The following is a 17,085-nucleotide window of genomic DNA, read 5'->3' as shown; positions in this document are numbered from 1 at the left end:
CGACAGGATATAAGAAATGAGAAGGAAATAAGCAGCGTATCGCAGGAAGACACAGAAGTAGATCGAACACGGCAGAGTGCGCCCTCAGCGCAGTAAAGGTGAGACAGATAGATGTGGACAGCTTTTCCCCTCAGTGACAGTGTTACTGATCCCATAAGAAATGTTCCGGTAACCCAGTTACTCTTTACATCATTTTAGAAAGAGTTTGGTCTGGACCTGCTCTGTATGTAAAGTGCATTGATGTGACTTTGTTCTGATTTGGCGCTATACAAATAAATCTGATTTGATTTGATTTGAGTTATTGGGTGTGCAGGCTAATACTTTGTGGACGGATACTTTTGAACAGACAGCAGATATATGACATTGGAGATCGTGGTTGCGGGGTGTGTCTTTATGTGTGCCTTTATGAGTGAAAGAGCCAAACGACCTGAGGGACTTACTTTAAATATGACGAGACGCCGCAACTTTCCCAATTAAAAAAATCACCAGAGCAAAGCAAGAGGGACAATTTATCAATGTCCGTGATGATTAGCGTTAGCTGTGCGATCACTGGGAATGCTACGGCGACTCTTTTTGGTTTGACCACATCACCATATGTGGCCAAACTGACGCCGTGTGCTGGCAGCAGATGGCAGAAGAAGACTACCAGACCATTAGGGTGAGCAGTTAGGATATGCTTCCTACTTCATTAATGTTAATTCATGCTGCCATTAGTGCTGCATGAATTATTTAACATGTAGTAACTGTCGGTGGTCAAGGTTTTTTTTTTTATGACTGCAGTTAGGCCAATCTAAAAGCCCATCAATGCGCACTCCGGTTAATTCTACCTCACTGTTTCACGTACAAAGATTTAAAGCCACAATCAAAGCAGTGTTCTCCATTGGTCCGTGTGTTTATTGTCCGCCAAACGGGCCACTGGAGAGCACGGCCTCAGAGAGGTTTTTCATCTGCCTGATACAACAATAGCCAGTGATAATGGGTTACAAAACATTTATGGTAAAAATACATTTTTATACAGGAATTATTGTATGTGGACAGAATAGAAAACTAGGCAAGAAATCTATAATACAAGTTCAAGAATTTCACATTATTTATGGCAAAAGAAAAAAAAACTTGAATAGCTGATAAAGAGGGATAAGCTGCAGCAAGGTGAACATACAGTATATGTTTTTCTGTTTTGACTGCTGACGGGATCAGTTTAGGTGCTTCATACGCTCACAATTTCATAACTGCCTCTACAAATAAAGAATCGTTTTGGTACAAATGCTCAATAAATTCCTATCAAGAAAGACCAAAGTGTTCTTATGAAACGAGTGAAGCTTCAGGCTACAGGACTGTGGCACAGCGGGCAGCAGTTATATTTGCTGATCTCCTGCTCTATAGCACAGTGTTTACACACACTGCACATCCAGAACTGGTACTCCTGTATCGGCAGCCCGGTCACAATGCATGTGGGTAACTTTCCTTCAGCCCTAAAAGGGGAAAATACAATGAATGTAAGTAAATTCAGTACTTTACTTTGACTTTTAGTGTTATAGTTTACTGTGCAGTATACACCAAATGTGTCTCTGCCTCTGGTCCTCTACGCTGTTTATTATTATATTTTAGTTAAAGACGCAGTAAAGCAGCATGAAACCAGCCAAATAACATCCGACATAATATATAGTATGTTATTGTTGTGAGTAGTACAACATAACTTTGTAGTACAACATACTACAGTACAACAAGTAGTACAACATAACTTCATAACTTTGTTGATTTATCTAATCTGATAAATTGAGGAATTTTCAATTTTCTTAAAAATAGCCTGGTTTTATGGAGAGTGACAGTAATTCTAAAACCAGTTACTTATTTCGCCACGATGAACCTTCATCCTCTGAGATCAACCAAACGGTAAATTAGCTTTCCTTTTCAGAGGACAGTGAGTTAAACTCTTGGTGGGCTCCATGTACTGTACACTGACATAAAAAGGACCAGCATGACTTTGTTTAAATTAATCCAAGAAAACTTTCCCTATCTAAAAAGAATTTACATAAAAGCCACAAAGTTGAGCCCTCACCCTTCTGCTGATCGCTCCCTTTCCACCATGGGACTGTCCTTTGGGGTATACTTGGTGAAGATCTCCAAGGCCAGGTCCTCGTAGAGCTGCCGCTGTTCAGGCACCAGACTTTCCAGGGACTCTAGTTTGATGAAGGCCTGAGAGCATGTGCCAAATGCCCGGTTGGTGGTGGCACAGATAGCCAGTAGAGAATAGATCTCCACTGCTGGGATGATGTCCTCATACTCACGCAAATGTAAGGCTGAAGAATGGAGATAAAGATGAGGCTTAAGACTTAGACTTTGATTTTTGTTGAAGCAACTTGATTTTGTACAGTCCTATCAAAAATCGACACTCCTTATCCTTAAAAATGCACTCCTTATCTAAAGTATGTGTCTGCTCACAATATGTCCACATAAAGTGGAACTGAAGGAAGTGTCTCACAAATTGAGTTAATATAAAAAATAACACTTTTGGAGGTATAAGGGCAAATATAGGTAAAGGGTGTTAAATACAAGTTAAGACAAGCAAGAATGGAGAGTTTTTCAGGAATATTTACAATAGTTACATAATACAAAACTAAAAAAAAATTCAGGAGGGAGTTTATTTTAACAGTAACTTAATGAGTTAATGTGACAGTGCTATGCTTTTGTCTGGAAAAGATAAAAATTTACCAAAATGTGTAGCTTGCCCAGACAGTATCTGTGCAATAATATACACAACCTCTAAGAAAGAAAAAGACACAAGGACACGCATGCACAAACACACTAACTGCCTGCTACTGTGTGCTGGTCTATTGTCTGTCTTTTATGCCACTTTGTTTATGTCATGATATTTCACAATTTGAAAAATGAAATAACTTAAAATAAAATATCATGTACTTTTTGGAAGACAGCATTTACTTAGTGCAAGTGAATAAGTACCTAAATGTTCTCTTGGGCTGCAACTATTGCAAGTATTGTCCTCACATTCTGAGAAAAAGGAAAAGTGACTTAAAAACAATTACATGACAGCTATTATGATTTACTAATCCACAATAGGACTTGTTTCAGTCTTGGGGAATCCTGTCATTTACTTGTTGCCATGGCACAGCAGCCTTTGTGATGTGGTACCTGTGCGCATGGCGTTCTCCATATAACCTTCATACAGCTGCCTTTGTGCAAGCAGGAAAAAGTGATACGCCTCTGCCCCCCGCCAGGCGTTGTCCACAATGCGATTGTCTGAAGATGTTGCATCTTCCTCAAGGAGCCCAGCAAGTGCAAATGTGGCCTAATTATACAAAGTACAAATTTAAAAGTCATTTTAGCATCAGTACAATTGTTACTGGATTATATGAGGAATTTCTGACACATTTTTGTGGCTTATCTAAGACATTAGATTGATATTTTAAGCTACGTAAAGTATAACGTGTATATTACATACCTCAGACTTCTTCCCTTTGGCTTTGCTCTGCTGTGATGTTTTCACCTGCTCGTGGAAGTTCTCAACAAGACGTGCTGCCAGCACAAAGAGCTTCTTCACCCGCAGAGGTCGAGTCCTTTTCTTTGCCTCCTCATTTGCTATCTGCAAACAGGAGACACACATTCCATTTAGGCCAATATGTCACAGAATTACGGTCTTAGTTATCAAAGTATGAAATATCTTTCTGGGAAACATATTTGCTCCATAAAGTGAAAACGGCCTGCACAGTGAAGGTCCCAGAAAGTGGTTGAAAATCTGTCATAAAAAATGACCATCTGATTTTAGCTGATTTTAAAGGTCACAAAATTAATCATGCAAAAAAACAAAAAAAAAAAAAAAAAAACTTACCTTAAACATGAGTTTGGCTGCATCCAGAAAATGGTGGGCTTTCCGATACAGTTCAACGGCCTCCAAAGTTTTCTTTTTCTCCAGAAGATGAGAGGCGTATTTGGAAAGAAGACATTTAATCTCCTTCATGTTGTGGGTCCTGGCAAGTTCCACTGCTTTGTTCCACTAAAAGAGATTGACATATGTTCAGAAACATAATCACAGCAAATCATAACTTTTGTTCACGTGTATTATTTAGGAATTAAAATTAAAAAAACTTTTTTTTTTTTTTTTTTTTTTTAAATCAGAAGCCTTATAACAATATCAAATGCAATAAAATTTCTAGTTGGACATTTTACAGTAAGAGTACAACACTTACATAGCATTAGAGGAGACTATTTTTTAAAACGTCTGTAGTGACAACAAAGTTAAACAGAAAAATTGAAGTGCAACCTGCTCATTCTATAGTCAGTAACAGAGCATTAATGCAGGTGAAGAAACTGGCTGCAACAGAGGAAGTTTAAACTGCTAATGACTTTTCCTTTTGTATGAACAGAGGGTCAATTGCAGCACAAATGTCCCACCCTTCAATATAATGTCAGCTCTGGCTTCCCAGTTTTTTCAATTAGAGTTAGGGTTTGCATAGCAGGTTTTGGGGCAGTGCTGAAACATACAGTGTTAAAAGTTCTGCATTGTGTAATCACCATCTTCATTCATTCTTCTTTTGAGCCAAATGTGAAAATTTATCGCGCAAAAGTTTGAGATCAGCAATCACACCATTGAGCTAAATGTCACTTAGGATGAAGGCAGAAGTGGGAGGACCACAGATACCTCAGGGACTGCTGTAGTGCATCTGAGGATCACTAAGGGAACCTGTGACGTTCAATGCCATTAAATCTGTGGCCCCACAGGCTTTCTGTCTGTCTCTCACCTGGTTCAGATGGACACATGTGTCCACAGCAGCTTTGGGTTGGTTGCACTTGAGGTAGGCATTCACAGCTTGTTCACACATGCCCACAGTGGCAAACATCTGTCCAATCTCCTATAACGTAGAGAAGACAATCGCAACAGTTGAGATTAGTTCTTAGACAGTTTTAGTCATATTTTGGCTTCTACCTGCAGCTTGAGGAGGAGAGCAAAAAGTTAAACATTTGACCCACTGATAAGAGTTTATGATTCTCTGGCAGCAGAGCAGTCAGTCTCTCAAGGCCATCATAGTCCTCTAACATGTAGTAGCATTCTGCTAGCCGCTCCTGGTTACAGCCCTGAAGGTAGTACTGCACGGCATTAACCCTGGACACAAAAAACATGCACAAGGTCATCATTTGGTCATGATGCTCAAAGCTTTTTGCCAAGCATCATTGACCATTGCTAATAAATACAGAGATTACAGGAGCAGTTGCTGCCTATCTACATTTTAGTGTTGGTTTTTGTGGAGGAAATATCTGAAAAATACTAATAATAATAAATTCTGTTCAATAGCCCCTGCACAAAGAGCAACTTTATTACTTTACTTTAACTTCCTGATTTGAGATTTAAAAACTTTACTTCTTCTAAATGCCCTCTCACTGAAAAAATGGACCACAGCTTTTGAGTTTTCTTTGTCAATGTTTGGTTTTTCTTTTTTTTTCAGGTCAAGAATGAACTTCTGAGATTGCCAAGTTCTCTTGATTTTACACAAGACTTATAGACAATATTAAACTTTACTGTGAATGATTTCCAATGTCTATAAAAATTTAAAATGATAATGTGATGATGCTGCATACACTGATTATATGTTATCTTTTATATACCAGTCAGAGTTGCTTCCTGAGAGAAAGAAAACAAATTATTGACACTTGCAATGATCCATATAATAACACTTGTATCCATTCAGTGCCTACTGTTTAGAAAGGAAGAATAAGAAAATGTCACTGTCTTATCCATACAGTATTAATGCATTAATGATGTAATCAGATAAAATGCAGGCCGAAAATGCCAGTACCATTTCTGTCTGTCAGCAAAGTAGTCTCCGATTGCATTGTATGCCTGTTCTAGCAGTGTGTCATCACAGTCTCCAGAGCCAGTTTTGAGGAGCTGAAGCACCCTGAACCAGTCCCCCAACTTGATCCTGAGATTGATGGCAAGGTCCCTACAGAGGAAGATAGACAGGTTCTTTGTCCACAGTTATGCCTGAAAAGCTGAGGCAACACAATCTGAGTAACAAATTAAGTCAGCATTGGAAGAGGAAGCTGTGGCATTACCTCCAAATGCACCCAGACAATTCTGCATAAAAGTACCTGCGATCCATGTCCAAGTATATCCGCTCTGCTTCTTCAAACCTGCTGAAGTAAGCTGCCACCTCTGCCTGTTTCATAGGCTCACTCTGCAGGTTTCCCAGGCGCTTGACAAACTCTATGCCTTGGTAGTCTTTGCAGCGGACAAAGGCCTGCTCGGCTGTCTTCAGATCCAGCTTCTGCAGAGCTGCCTCAGCCAGGAGACGCCTGGCACGTGGATAGCAGAGAATGGGTTTGTATGGTTATTATTACCAATAGGACTGCATGGTATGATGTGTATGCTGAAGTCCTTACAGCCCTTTGATTATGTTCTAGATAGCAATATTATTGGAGGTGTGTGAATTCACAGCTAAGACTGTGAAGACTATAAATCAGTACATCAAGCGGCCCTTGCCAAATACTCAGTAATTCAATCATTTGTGTTCAACTAAAAAACTTGTAAGTGACTGCTAGGACAGAAAAGCAGTTTTTTTTTTTCTGACGTTGCCAGATTTTGCGAGACCTTGCAAAAATTGACACATCAACCAGAAAACACTCATAAGCAACAGCAATCATACTGCTGCTTCAACAAAACCTACTACAAATCTATAACATTGCACACTAACCTACGCCAGCACATTCTCAGGGAGAAAAAATGTAATAGTTTTTAATTACAAACCTGGCCTCAAAACAAAAGTAAAATGCTCTAATTTATTTTGCACTGGACAGGTTTTTTTTTATGTAGCCTTTCAAAGAGGCTTCAGCTAATATTGCCTGTTTCAGTCCGAGGCTGCACAACAGAGAGGTAGAGAGGAGTCTCAGAATAGAACCAAAGCTGGAAATTAGCCCAACAAATCCACCTTAAATTACATATCAAGTTAATTAAAGCTGACATTTACAATTGAAAATAATAATAACTCAGTGGCTGACATGGGTAGTAATAGCCATCTAATCACAGAAGCTAAAGCTAATCCAGTCTAATACAAGGCACTGTCACTGCAATGAATTCTGCCTTCACAACAAACAATGACAGACAAGTAACATTGACCGTTTTATATTTACCAGAGTCTTGGGTGAGGGTTGTCTTTGATGAACTGTGAGGCATCTTTAATGCCAACTTTCTCAATCAGGGCTCGACTGTCTCTCAGGGAGCGGATCTCAAAATTTATGAGGTTGTCTTTGTTAGGCCTCTCGGGATCCTGTAAGACAATTAACCATAACTGACCTAAAGACATACAAACTGGACCTTTTCGGGTGCAAAAGAGTTAAATGAAAGTCATAGTCATGTTATAGCACTTCAAATGACGCCATGACAAAATAAGTATGCTGATAGTAACTGGAAGCAGAAAAACCTTTATTTCTCCTAATTACGCTCCTTGTTATTATTTAGAAAATGACTTAAGTGTCACTTCTACCTTCATGATTTCATCAAGCAAGACAGATTTGATTTCCAGGTCTTCGAAGTTGCAAATGTATCCAGATGTTTGGATCGGCTCCTGTTTTAAGATACAATTAATAACTCTAAGATTTTGTTCGTGTTTATTTAGAACAATACATACCCATCACATAAGGACTGAGTACTTACTTCTGGGTCTAGGTTCCTGAAGACATACATCCTGGTCTTTTCCATCATGGCAAATAAATCAGGGTTGTCATTTGCCCATTTCATGTCCCAAACATCTTTCCGCTCAAACTTGGACGGATCTCCTGCAGATACCTGGTTCCCAGAGCTGTCATCTGTGGAGGTACGGACCTCCAGATCCAACAACGTCAGTACTCCGGCGATGTCAATTATTGCTAGGCGACTAGCAGATCATGAGAATAAGATTATTGTTAAACATGACAAGATACAAGTCTCTCAGCACAGTGTTTACTGGTTAACATCAAAGGAGCAAATGGATGCTTACCTGGAGTTGCAGTTCATGGACAGGTAGTAAGCTCTGTTATTCAGGGTATATTTCTGGATGAGAACAACATTTGGGAGGCTGTATCTATGGATGGCCCCAGACTCACGGCCCTACATATATTACAAGCATAAACACCCAGAAACTCAGTGTTGTACATTTTAAAGCACAAAATTTTTAAGCACTATAGTAAAAACAGAAATGTGCATACCACAATTAGGGTCTTATCTGTTGCTGTGATACAGCAGATAGGATCTCGAGTTGCCTGAAATTAAGCAGGAACATGAACAAATGTTATTTTTGTTGTAACTATCTTACATACTTTCATATGCATTCATTTTCTAGAAATATTTTGGTCACTCACTGTGAAGGCTTTTGCAAAATCTGGACCGCTATCGTTGGCTCCAGACAGGTTGCTGTCAATGTGATAGACCCTAAAATGGCAGGAAGTGAAAACAAATGAGAAAGAGCCTGTGAAGCAACGAGACAGACAGACAAACAGTTTCCCTGTCCACAGAGGATGGAGGTGACTTATGATTTTGGTACTAGGATACTCTTGGCAGAACATCATGTCATGCCCAGTCTGTCTGGAACCTCAGTGGCATTTTATTCTTATGAATGAATCCTTTTCATGGTGCTGTCAGTACTAACATTCTACACGGTAACAGTGAGCCAGTAATCCAAAAGTTTCATCAAGTGACTCACAGAATCTAGTCTTGTGGTTGTCTTGCCCCCCTGTAAATTTCCATGATCTGATGGATATGTACTGTTAAGTTCTGACGTGGTCATTCTATTTCATCCTCAACCTCTTATACCAGGCTTTTTAAACATACAAACCTGATAACCTCATTTGGCTCTGTCTTGTGTCCACTGTAGAATAAATGTTATGCCAAACCCACCTCTCTCTTCCCTCCTTCTTAGTTCTGGTCACTTGGTTGATCTCCAGAGCAGTTAATTTCTTTGCCACTCTGTACTGCCATAGGTAGAAAGCCTCTTTGGATGCAGCAATCACATGAGTCTTGGTCATGGTGACAAATAGTGGATCTTAACAAACAGCAGATAAGAGACCTAATCACAAAGATGACAGTCAAAATGTAAAATGGATTTTTTTTCTTAGTTTGGACTGTTTCCTTCTGTGGATCATGCATTTGCTCTGCTTTTGTCCGAGGATTTCAAATGCAGTTGACTGTGTAAAGAATTTCACCAAGGAAGAGCCTTTCAGAACTTTTAGTTTGTCCTTCAGCCCCACTATATCTGCATTAACAGTAACTAGGTGTTCAAGTCCTGAGACATGAGCTCTGAGTTACACTTTGACTAGACTGCAGAGAAGAGCATGACACCACATGAGGATAATTCCAAAAGAAGCACGCTTGAAGTCATCCTCTAGTTATTTACTAAGGTGGGATATCTCAAACCCATTCAGAGTCTTTCAAACCTGCAGTCTTTGAACTATCTTGGCTTGAGCTCCTCAGCAAACATTGGGCCTTGTCTGAATATTTGCAAGATATAAAGCGGCCCTGTACTCTCTGTCTTTTTGCTATAGCATGCTATGGAACTATGAAAGATGTAACTGTGGGCGGCAGGAGGCAAAACGCCAACCACCATTTCACATCTATCTATATGCAGGGTGAGATCTCTCACATTTTCATGAAAAAATATATTGGCTTTGTGGTAAACTCCAGTTTTACCAACTTACATTTGTTCCACAATACGTTTGGGGGTCAGTTTTCTTCTGTACGCTCACCGTATGTAAGCTTGCAGGTGTAGATGTAGTGGACAGTGCATTTTAAAAGATGTGTCGACTTGTGAATGTAATCTCTTTTTATTGTAAGCACTCACCAATGTCAATGTATTTGGAGTCCAACGGAGTCCCGATAGAGTTGCAAAGAATCAGGACATACTGAAAAACACACAGCAGCCTGATATTACTATTACAGGTCAATTAAATTTTCTAGGTCAAAACAATTAGTCCTCATTTTGGGAGTGAGGTTTTAATTTGTACATTACCCTTGCATGACTTTCAGACTCTAACTCAGCATCATCCTGTGTAGCATTGATTTAGAAAAACAGGAAGCAAGACAGCAGAGAAACATTTGTGATCCTTAGCTCACTCTCTGTGCTATATGCATTTTCACTAATGCTTTTCTTAATTCTACTCGATAGAGAAAGTATTGGGATAGTGTCTTGTATAGAGTATTAGTATCAACCTTTTATAGATTACTATTGTTATTATTATGGGTGTTGTACCTGAGGCTGGGTATCATCTGCCTTGCTAGCCAGGATGCAGAAGTCTCCTGATGTCGTGATGGACATCAAGCTCTTGACATATTTGACAAACTTCTCATTGTTTTTAGTGTCCCAGAATATCACACAGTACTCCTGCCGCTCTGGCTTCGTGTAGGCATACACCACTGTGTTGCAACAGTAGCCCCACTGTTAAGAGACATGAAGACAGATGGTGAGATTCACCTTCTGTTTGAGGGCTCTAAACTCTGTGTGAAGCAAAACATATTTGTAGATACAGACAGGTTTTTCATTCTCTTTTCAGTGTCTCAACGTTCTTCTCAACCTTGTAAATTAAAATTAAACATACTGCTTCAATAACCAATTTGTTGTTAGTACTTAAAAGTTTGGGGAAAGAAGATAATGGAAAAAGCTAAATTCCTTAAGAAGTTATTTCTACTGTACATTCACTAGAGATTCAGTGTGATACTATATGGAGTAGAGAATATTCCTTAAACTACGTTATCAACCTGAAAACCTGAATTTGAACATATCTAATTCACAAGTGTAAGTGCCAATATAGTTCAAACAATTTCTTAATTTACTGTTTATTTGGAATGTAATTTTCCTTTTTTTTAATCTATCTTTCATCCTTCGCCCTTCTCCCCTTGCAACTAAACAGCACCTAAATTATCCCAATTTAATAACAGGTTTCTATGCCAAGAGATGCTAAAGAATTGTTTCTTTCAAATTGATTAAACAAAATCTTAAACTGCTGGCATTTACCTTGTAATCTGGTCGTATGTTTGCAAAGTAGATGTAGGAGTCCACAGCCAGGCCAATACGTAACCCTCCTCCCTCCCAGGCAACTCCTGTCATCTGCTTCCCAGGAACTTTGAGAGTTCTCAGATGCTGTTAAAACCAAACAGCATCAAATGAAGACATTTAATTGGCTATAAGCATTTGAATTTATTGGCACTCTTAAATAAAATACAATACAAAGCAAAAAACAGAGTACATGAAGCAGAAAATAGAATATATTCTTTATCAAACAAGTCCATTTTATGTCAATTCTTCTAAGTGGTCCTACATATAATCATGACAAGAATGCTGCATGGACTCATACTGCATATATCCAAGTATAAAAGGAAGAGAATCTCACACCTCACCTCTCCAAATGGTGTGTAGAACTGCACGACATTGAATTCTTTCTCTAGATTTGAGGCTCTAAGAGAACCAGCCACTGCCAGAACACTGCCACAGTGATTCCACTGGATACTGACCACATTCATCAAAGTGTCAATACATACTGGGTCTGCAGAGCAAGACAGAGGAAGAGTTCATCAGTACAGGCAAACATTTAGTTGAAGTGTAACCTGAAGTACATACTGCAATCTGAAGGCTTTTTTCCCCTCACTTTCATCATTCTCATAGCGCATGATCTGGCATCTTCCATTGTCAAAACAGATGGCAAGACATGGACAGTCTGGCTCAACGTAACCTCCACTTCCTGCATACCAGTGGATACCTGCTATACTGACAGCTCCAGTTGCATTTGCAAGGCAGCTTATAGTCATTTTCATCTGAAAAATAACACAGATTTTTAAAAATCAGCAGAGGACAATATGTATTATTGGAATCCAGCAAATGGTGGATTTTCTTGAAACAAAGGGGGAATCACTTTGAGGCCTACACAAATAACAAGTGCATCTCCATTCCCTCTGCCCATTTGACTCTACACTCTGCTCTGCTTTTGCATAATTTATTAGTTTATTTGTAAAATTTACAGAAACTTATGTACTCACAATAAAGTTTCCTTGGTTGTCATAGATTTGTACTTCCCCATTGGCCATGCCAAAAAGGAGGATTTTGCTGTCTGGCGACCATGCTACATGTGCAAGCTGATTTCCCTTTAGCTCCTTTCCCCAAATCCGGTTACCTAAAAAAACACGGCATTCATGATCTACACTTTTTCACAGTACAAGCAGTCCTTTTCAAGGAAATCCTAGCAAGTGCAAGGGCTAGGTTTGACCTTGAATTGGTTTAAAAGATGTTTGTCATTTAAAGTTGATAAGGCTTTTTACCATCTACAGAACCAACAATGACAGCTCCATCTTCGTATACAATGCATATCTTCTGACCATCCGCATTCCAGCTCATGCTCCTCACAACTGACTTGTTCCTGTTGTTGATCATCTCCTCGTACCATGCACCTTCGGAGGAAAAAAAAAGACAATGAGCAATAAATGCCAAATTTACCACAGAACACTTTACAGAATTGTTATATTTTTAGTTTTCGACAGTATCCACCTTTGTAGAGCATCCATACAATGATGAGTCCATTCTGGTCGCTGGTTGTCAGCTTCTCATATTGCTCATTCCATGTGACCACTTGCACTGCACCTGCAATGGGTCATAATTGTGAAGTGGCAGACAGTTTTCTGTCGCTTGCTCAAGGTCCTTTCATTGCACAGGCTGTGGTGACTTTACTTTTGTGGTCACTGGTTGCTAATAACATTATATTGATGTCAATTGATCATAGCTTACCACTGTGTCCCTCAAGAGTCTGGTTCATTGACAGATTGCTGGGTGCAGCAAGACCTTTAAGTTTAGCATCATCTGTTGATAAACCATAGTCAAAAGTTAAGATATAGGACAGAACATAAATAACAAGTCATTCTGTGAAGGATTTTTATGAGGTAAAAGGTCTACTGTATTGTTGAGATAAATAACTGCACAGTTTTTATGTATGTGTGGGTGGGTGTTCGTTTTTAGTTGGGGTTTCAATAGAGTGGAAAGAGTGGTATTATTTTTAAAGTTAGTGGATCCTTGAGCCAAAAGGCTTATGCACAATTACTTGCATACTGCAAGAGCTATTGTCACTAGATCTTAAATCATAATCACATGGGTATCAGACAACAGCTTGTGCTGTGACAAATACATTTTAACACCTAGCTGAATAAACAGGACATTCTTTATCATAAATATGGTGGGATATATAAAAGTGAACCTGTACACACAGTGTTGCTGATGCAAATGAACTGAAACCATACTCAGCCTTCATTTATGAAATATAATTATTATTACAATACAGTGTGCACTAGGGGCATGCTGATCTTTTGCTCCTTGCCCTGACCTCACCTGTCTGAGTTTCAAGCTTGAGTACTCTCAGTAGACCGTCGTCCCCTCCACAGGCAATGAAGCCCTGGTCTTTGTTCCAAGAGACACATTTAAGATGGATATTGTTGGGGATGGCGATCTATAATGAGCAGGGGAAATGTAGCCACATGTTATATCCAAAGCTCTAAGTCCTCAGTAACGTATTGTTAATAGTTTGAGCCCAGGACAATGTATAAAACACTCACCTTCTTGCTCAGGTAGATAAACATGGCGCCCCTCCTCCCCCTTTATCCCTCTATTAATTAAAAGCTTAAGTTATCCTAATGGTCATAATAAGACGTGGAGCTTTTTAGCCTAGCTTAAATAATGCAGCCTCGACCTGCCGAATAGCAGGTTAGCATTTCCCGTTAGCCTTACAAGTTAGCTAGCCGTTAACCGCGATGCAGCAGAATGTTACTGTTAAATGGAGGTCCACAAAGACGAGAGCTGACGCAGTTATAGAGAACCAGCCGAACAACGGGACTGTTCAAGTCTGACTTTTCGTTGTTAGTGTAAGCAGACTGCGGTACTCAGAGGCTGCCGCTTCCCCTGGTCGCCCGTGGTAACCGTAAACCGGAAGTACGCAGGGGTGGGATGCCACTGGTAATTGTAGTTTTTCTTGTTTGCGCCCCCGCTGATGGCAATCTTGGAAATAGCTGTCTCTTCCTTTCGACCATTTTATGGGCCTCTTTAACTTTTATTTAGGATTCCAGTTTTTGCGAAAAAAAAAAGAAAATATAAAAAGCCTTTTCAAAGCCCCAATAAACTGACATGTAACGAATACATGCAAGAATGGTATTTCAAAACAATGTTAAATTGAATTGTGTTGGTCAGCGTCAGCAATATAATGGTTCAAGCTAAGATTCCACTGTGACTTTCAGCACTGATGATCACAGGTTCAGATTGCAGTTTTAAGCTTTTAACTGTCTGACAAAAAATACAAAATATACAAGAGATTTGAATCCATTGTTTCAGAATATTTATTTTTCCATTTGCATCTTTAATCCCAGAAAATATACAGAGAGGTTTAACCCTACCCTCTTGCACAAAAGCACCAAAACATGTCATATATGCGACTGTCACTTCATCACTGGTAGCCTACACTGAACTTTCTCGTTTCTGTGGAACACACATAAGAAAAAATATAGTACATGACTGTTGCATATGAATATTGACCTATTCCTGTCACTGGTTACACAACTTACTTGATCTTCACTACAAAATCTCCCGCTTTCAAAACTTGCATTGAAAACTGTCTTTATTGGTCGGGATTGCTGCCAGAAACTTTGGTTCACAACTTGCCAAGTATGCAAGTGCTGAAGCAGTCCGAGCTCCCTGCCCTGTTTGGTTCCTCTGGCCAATCACCAATGTTGTGCAATAAAGTTGTTAAAATGTTTCAATTCAAATAAAAAGATTATAGCATTTTGATGATTTAATACTGCCATGGGGCAATCAGGTTTTATTTTGCTCTTTTCTCGACTTAATGTTGCATTTAGAGGGAAAGCGACAATGTTCATGTTGCATAAGAGATTAGCTGTTGTGTTACGGTTATGCATAGAGTCTTTGTGTTCTCCCTGGAGCACTGCACAAGATCACTGACCAAGAAATTCTCTCAGAGCAGTGAATGCACAGCAAAGTTGTGGTATAAGAAATTCTTTTAAAGAAGTTAACACTACCACCTTTTCTATTAATTGACTAAAATTTTCGAGTCCATGAGTCTGAACTCAGTGGCTTACACTGTTAGAAGAAATGTTGCTTTTCTTACAAATACAGTGCACCAGAATTTATAAACACTTACATCAGTTATATCCGACTTCACTGTTTGAAGTAACAACAGACAATGTTGTGAATGCAAAAATCCAGGTTTATAATATAAATCCATAATGCTATGAGTATACTGTGCAAGAAGTCAACACCATACAGATTTTTATGAAATCTGGACACATCTTACACATGAAAGGATGTTAGATTTTGAGGATTCTAGAAATGTCTTTTGCTGGGCAAGAAAAGTGGATACACTGCCAGTCTTTAACCTGCTTTCTGACATCACTGTTCCTAATACTGCAGTTGACCTTCAATCACAGTCACTTGGTTTGAAAGTTCATCAAGTGAACAGGCAGTCAAGGAAATAGGTTTCTTTTGAAGCTGAATGTTTACCAGTTCTAAATAACATCAGATAATCATAAAAATTTGCAACTATACATCCACAGACTCAAGCGTAGATTAGACATTAGAAAATCTAATATACCGTAAATATACAAAAATTAAGGTAAATCCTGTGATTTGTAAAAGGATATGTTTTCTGCTCAGCTCTTGAATGCTGGTCTGTACTTTCTTCTGGAACAAAATCTGAGCTTCGCACATGCAGGCATCTTCCGTTATTTCACTCCTCATCTCCTCTGAAAGAATGAGAATGAAATTGGAGAAAGTAAGTGGTATTCATGTTTTAGTGTCGTGTACACTCTTTGTAACACTACATTTGGAAAAAGCTGCACAGCTCAAACGTTTCTCTTTGCAGATCGAGACTCTTCAATATGAGTCTCTTGCAAACATTTTTAGGTGACATTATCATACTGGACACTGAATCAAGAATACTGCTGTAATTATTTTCTATTATGATTTGTCTTTGTGAGTGAGTTTAGAAAATGCATCCAAAATGTTTCCACCAACAACTAGTTAATCAAAAACTACTGTATTGCTAACATAGGATTTTACAATAAATGTTAATTATTTCAGTAATGTAATCAGGTACATGTAATTTAAGAAATCAAAACACCTAACAAGCAAATAATTTCCAAATTTTTTTTTTCTTGTTGGTCCTTTGTTCAGACCAAAGTCCACAGTGAGGTCACACCACAACTTCCATCGGTCCAGCAGTCACTCATTCCTTAGAGCAGCACAGGACATTTTAATGATCAGAAAACTGTGCTGTAACACGCTGCACCAGTAGAAATGTTGTATTGCTTGTCGCTGGACACAGTAGCTCTGGCTGCTTTCAACTACAGACTTTTCCACAACTGAAGAATGCAAAAAGAAAGACATGAAAGGTATGGTAACTGTTAAATCAGAGCAACACACAGTATGACACCCTCTCAGTGTCACAGACACTGCTGTGGCCTAAGGTACCGCACTAAAACATTTCATCTATTCTGTTCTACTTCCTGTGACTCAGTTTGCATCCACAAAATCTGAGTAATTTGAGTAGAGGGAGAGTAACATGTCATTAACTTCAAACACACACACAGCCTGTGTTTTGCTGCCCGCAGATGTCACCTACTCAAAAAAGCCAGTGATTGTGACCAGAAGTTTTAGGACATTAGGGTTAAAGGGACTATGCGTAAGCTTTCTGTGGGCCACATGTTTTTTTTGCAGTTGCGATTAGGCTTTATCTATTTTTTACCTTAACAAGACTAGCTTGTTGACTTTGTTAAAGGTAAAGGCATAATAGAAACAAGTCAACATGAAGTTTGATAATGAACATGCAATGCCTCTTGTAGACTGGTAAGCAAACAGCTGTTAGTGCTAACACTGGCTATATAGCTAAAGTGAAACTCACAAAAACCTCCTTTAAAGGTTTCAATGGTGTCTCTTGGTGTCTGCAGGAAATCAACTGGGACACCCATTGGGACAGCCAGACTGACAAACATGCATATTAAATAATGTGCATAAATGCTTTTCCCTTTAATTTATAGTCCACTCTGTCAACCTCACCTCTGGG

At 39.0% G+C, this 17,085-nt stretch overlaps 1 protein-coding gene across 4 annotated transcripts; it reads right to left on the bottom strand.

Annotated features, from left to right (window-relative positions):
• Positions 1 to 942: 942 nt before the first annotated feature.
• Positions 943 to 13,921, bottom strand: wdr35 (WD repeat domain 35). 4 transcript variants are annotated; one of them, XM_029493837.1, is made up of 29 exons: positions 13,574 to 13,921; positions 13,350 to 13,467; positions 12,756 to 12,827; positions 12,519 to 12,611; positions 12,293 to 12,421; positions 12,014 to 12,147; positions 11,626 to 11,791; positions 11,378 to 11,523; positions 10,995 to 11,120; positions 10,233 to 10,418; positions 9,993 to 10,028; positions 9,825 to 9,885; positions 8,885 to 9,029; positions 8,350 to 8,419; positions 8,197 to 8,250; positions 7,989 to 8,098; positions 7,667 to 7,886; positions 7,497 to 7,577; positions 7,144 to 7,280; positions 6,106 to 6,309; positions 5,811 to 5,957; positions 4,987 to 5,119; positions 4,758 to 4,868; positions 3,848 to 4,012; positions 3,461 to 3,601; positions 3,151 to 3,307; positions 2,962 to 3,009; positions 2,060 to 2,300; positions 943 to 1,472 (listed from the first exon to the last, which is right to left on the bottom strand). In XM_029493837.1, exons 1-29 carry the CDS (start codon positions 13,595 to 13,597, stop codon positions 1,322 to 1,324), a joined length of 3,606 nt encoding a protein of 1,201 aa, XP_029349697.1. In that variant the 5' UTR covers positions 13,598 to 13,921; the 3' UTR covers positions 943 to 1,321. The 4 variants fall into 4 exon arrangements, with proteins under 4 accessions (XP_029349697.1, XP_029349699.1, XP_029349698.1 ...); XM_029493839.1 differs by lacking the exon at positions 2,962 to 3,009 and having other exon boundaries at positions 9,825 to 9,904; positions 9,988 to 10,028; XM_029493838.1 differs by lacking the exon at positions 9,993 to 10,028.
• Positions 13,922 to 17,085: the final 3,164 nt, after the last annotated feature.

Source organism: Echeneis naucrates, chromosome 22, assembly GCF_900963305.1.
Source record: "Echeneis naucrates chromosome 22, fEcheNa1.1, whole genome shotgun sequence".
NCBI classification, from domain to species: domain Eukaryota; kingdom Metazoa; phylum Chordata; class Actinopteri; order Carangiformes; family Echeneidae; genus Echeneis; species Echeneis naucrates.
This window is presented reverse-complemented; position numbering and strand designations above follow the sequence as displayed.